This window comes from Phocoena sinus, chromosome 3, assembly GCF_008692025.1.
Source record: "Phocoena sinus isolate mPhoSin1 chromosome 3, mPhoSin1.pri, whole genome shotgun sequence".
NCBI classification, from domain to species: domain Eukaryota; kingdom Metazoa; phylum Chordata; class Mammalia; order Artiodactyla; family Phocoenidae; genus Phocoena; species Phocoena sinus.
This window is the reverse complement of record NC_045765.1, coordinates 55634906-55638484: the sequence shown is the minus strand read 5'-3', so window position 1 is coordinate 55638484 and position 3579 is coordinate 55634906. Positions and strand designations below refer to the sequence as shown.

Below are 3579 nucleotides of genomic sequence, written 5' to 3'. Positions count from 1 at the left end.
ATTATCCTTTATAAACTGTCTCCGGGGAGAGGAGAGACTGGTGGGCACTTTTTGTGTCTTGGATGTATTAAAGCACACACATTCACAAATGAAGTTATAGACAAGTGCAAAGAGACATACCAGAATTTATATTTGTGAAAGTCAAAGAACCCAAAGAGAAAAGAATGCCTTGCATGGGAATGATAAATATTAAATTCGACAAGATGTTTATCCCTACAGTGAGAAGGAGGGGAGAGGTCAGGGAGCGGGGCTTCTATTTTATTTGTAATGTTTTATTCCTTAAAATGTTTTGAAATCAGTGTGACAGACTATTGAGATGAACAGAACTAGTGGTTGGGCCAGAGAGATTTAGTATATTATAGTCTGCACTTTCCAGTGTGTTTGAGAAATCGCGTTTTTAAAAAACATCAAGGATAATGACTTCAAGGAATCAGTTGGGATAGAGAGCAGGCAAGTCCTGGTGGGGGGCGGGGCGGGATTAAGGCGCTGGCCAAGTGCCTGGGATCTTGTGGAGGAGGTACAGGCAGGCAGACGTAGGCTCCTGAAGCTGGCAGGGGCATGAAAGGAGGTGCCAAGGAGTAAGATCAAAGCACTGTCAGAGTTGAGGGCTGGGCTCAGGGTAGTCCAGATGTTCGAGGAAGTAAAAGCGCAGGAGAGAGCGTTGAGGCTGCGCGTGCAGAGGGTGTGTGCCCCGTAAGCCCCATAGACGTGGCAGCTCCGGGTAGGGACCGAGCTGGGGAGGCAGGCTCTCCTTTGCCCGGCTGGCCGCCAGTCCCGAGGGAGCCTTGCGCAGCCGGACAATGCATCAGGTAGATTCTCAGCTCACCCCCTCCTGCCAGGCTGGTGAGACTCTCCCCAGGGGCCCCAAGCCTTTCACCAGACTGTGCTTCCCTTTTTCCCCTGTACATCCGGAGCTGCTTCCCCACCGCCTGGCCTGTGGCCTGGGCCCCAGAGAGCTCTGACTTTCAAGCAGGGTGGGGACGTAGGTATTGAGCTTTCCAGATGCCGAGGGACAGGTACTGGGGAGGGATGGGGTGGACAGTGTGACTCAGGAACTAAAGGGAGTGGGTTTGTTCTGGCCAGCCCTTCCTGGACCCCAGGTGCCTACCCATGGGGATGGCCAGGCTGAGGGTTCAGGGTTAGGGGAGGGGCTCCACCTCAAGGGTCTGCTCCTCAAGGTCCAGCTGGGGAAGAGAAGACTAAGGAGATAGTTTCTTGAGCCTGTGATAACTTCGTCAGCTCTGGGGCTTACAATATGGAGGTTTGCTACCTTGATGGTAATCCCCCAAACCCCCTCTCAATACTTAGCTGGATAGAGACAGACAGAGGTAGGGATAGTGACCCCCAGCTTTTGGTAGAAGACCCTGAAAGAGAACAGAGGTTGGCGTGGGGTCTCTTCAGTCCATCTTGGACAAAGCCAGGAATCCACACTGGGCATTCCCTCCCCTCCAGGCCCCTGAACCTGATTCTGAGCAGGGTGTTTTGGGGTATAGCTCTTGCCTCACTCCAAGCCTCTGGGGTTCATGCCTCCTCTTCCTCGCTCCCTCTCCCCGGGGTACACCCCTCTTCCTACTGTGTATGTGGAGAGTAGTGGGAACGTAAGATGCTGGACAAAATGACTCCTTTTTCCTGGGGCTTTAAGGAATAGCTGTTCATTGCCCCCTGGCCAGGACATGGGACAGCAGCCCATAGTGTGCTAAGATTCCTGACCCAGGACATAGGATCTATTTAGGAGTTTTCCTGAGGACCTGGGAAGAGAGCAGTGGGAGGGGACTTGGCAGGGGATTTGGGGGGGGAGGAGGCAAACTTTATATGCCAGGCTGTAATAAAGCCCTTCTCTTTGTCCCTTTCCGAATGACCTTGTTGCCTTATCTGTTTTTTTTCCCCCTCTGTCTCTGTCTCTCTGCATCTATCTTCACTTCCGTCTCTTTATCTCTCTCTTTTTCTTTCTGTCTCTCTCTTTGTATCTTTCTCATTCTCTCTCTATCCCCCTCTGTCTTTTTCTTTCATTCTCTCTATTGTTATGTGTGTTTATCTCTGTGATTCTGTGTCTCTTCTCTCTCTGTTTTTACTGTCTCTCTGTCTTTCTTTGTCTCTCTCTCTCTCTCTCAGTTCCCTTTGGGTGTCTATCTCTTTCTATTTTGGTCTTTTTCTGTGTGTACGTGCCCATGTCACCCTCTCCGTCTGCTGCTTCCCTCCCAGGCTGGCCACCATCCCTGGCTTTCTGCAGCTGTGAACGGCTCAGCGGGGCAGGTGCCCCAGAGGCAGCTTCCAGAGGTGCTGGGCGGGGCCTGGGAACCACCTCAAGGGGTCGGGCTGCCCCTGCTAACTGTCATTGTCACTGCCTTTGTCTTGCTGGCAGTCTGTATCGTGGTGGCAGTCCACTGTGGGCCAAGGCTACACAAGGGCCATGCCACTCTCGTCACAGAGCCACCATCCGCAAAGCCAGAGGATGGCATCTCTCTCACACACTGGCGAGTGCTGGGCCGTCAGGACAGTCACGAAGATGCCCAGCAGGAACCTCCTGACTCTGACTCCTGCCCTGTGCCAGATGGGCCCAGGTTCAGCATTGATGAAGTCACATTTCTGTAGGAGGGAGACTTTGGAAAGTTGGCCTGACCTGGCTCAGAACAAGAAACTGGACAGAGAATTAGGGCAAAAGCAAATTGGGGCCTGGGCTTCAGCGCTTCGGAAGGGCACACATGGACTTAGCTGGAGCTGCCCTCTCAGCAGAGTATTTATACAGAAAGCCCTGTTGTGGACCAAAGAAATAAAAGAAGCTTGAATGCTGCTGTCAGCATTCCCAGGGCCCAATTTGTCCTTACAAACTTACCCCCTCCTCTTCAGGGACCACCAGACCACTGAACCTTCTTCTCTGAGTTCCTACTCCCTCCTCAACTCCTCATCTCCTCCCCTTTTGGTGTCAAAGTGAGTCTAGCTTGGAAGATTCCACCACCCACCCCACCCCTGTGCAGGGATGTCAGAGGCTCCTGGTAGAGGACCCGTCCCCACAGCCTGTGAGGGCCAGCCACGGAGAGCCAAGGCAAAGAACCCAGGGGTCTGCCTTCTCTGTGACTTAGGAAAGGAAGGAAAATCTGTTACCCTTTACCTTTGGCTGTCAGGGACCAGGTCTTGCCAACAACTTCCAAGGCCCTTAAAAGCCCCAAGCACCAATCATAGCTCCCCAAATTGTCTTTGAATTGCCCCTACTATCTTGGAGCAAGACTGTATCTTGCCTTCCCAGGATGGGATAGAGGAAACTGGTGGGGGGGGCTCTCAATACCTCCCACTTTCTGTGCGCATTGGCCTGTTAGAACTAGCCTAGCATTTACCCCAGGACATTTCCCAGATTCAGAATCTTCCAGCTGGTGGGAAAACAGGAAAGGAAAAGGCACTCCATGGAGTTTGTCTGGGGAGAGGAAGGGGTGGGGATCCCTGCAGGGGGCGGGACATGGAGGCTGGGAAGATGCAGGAGGCCAGGAAGGCAGAACAGAGCCTCCCAGTGGCTCTCTGGAAAGGTACCCCTTTCCCTGACACCTTTGAGCCTCACTTATGTGCAGTCAAGAACATGCAGACAGA

The 3579-nt window shown here is 52.7% G+C and overlaps 1 protein-coding gene across 1 annotated transcript; it reads left to right on the top strand.

Annotated features, from left to right (window-relative positions):
• Nucleotides 1-640: 640 nt before the first annotated feature.
• SMIM33 (small integral membrane protein 33) lies at nt 641-2823 on the top strand. The gene is made up of 2 exons (XM_032628941.1): nt 641-809; nt 2203-2823. Exons 1-2 carry the CDS (start codon nt 801-803, stop codon nt 2590-2592), a joined length of 399 nt encoding a protein of 132 aa, XP_032484832.1. The 5' UTR covers nt 641-800; the 3' UTR covers nt 2593-2823.
• The last annotated feature ends 756 nt before the right edge of the window (nt 2824-3579 follow it).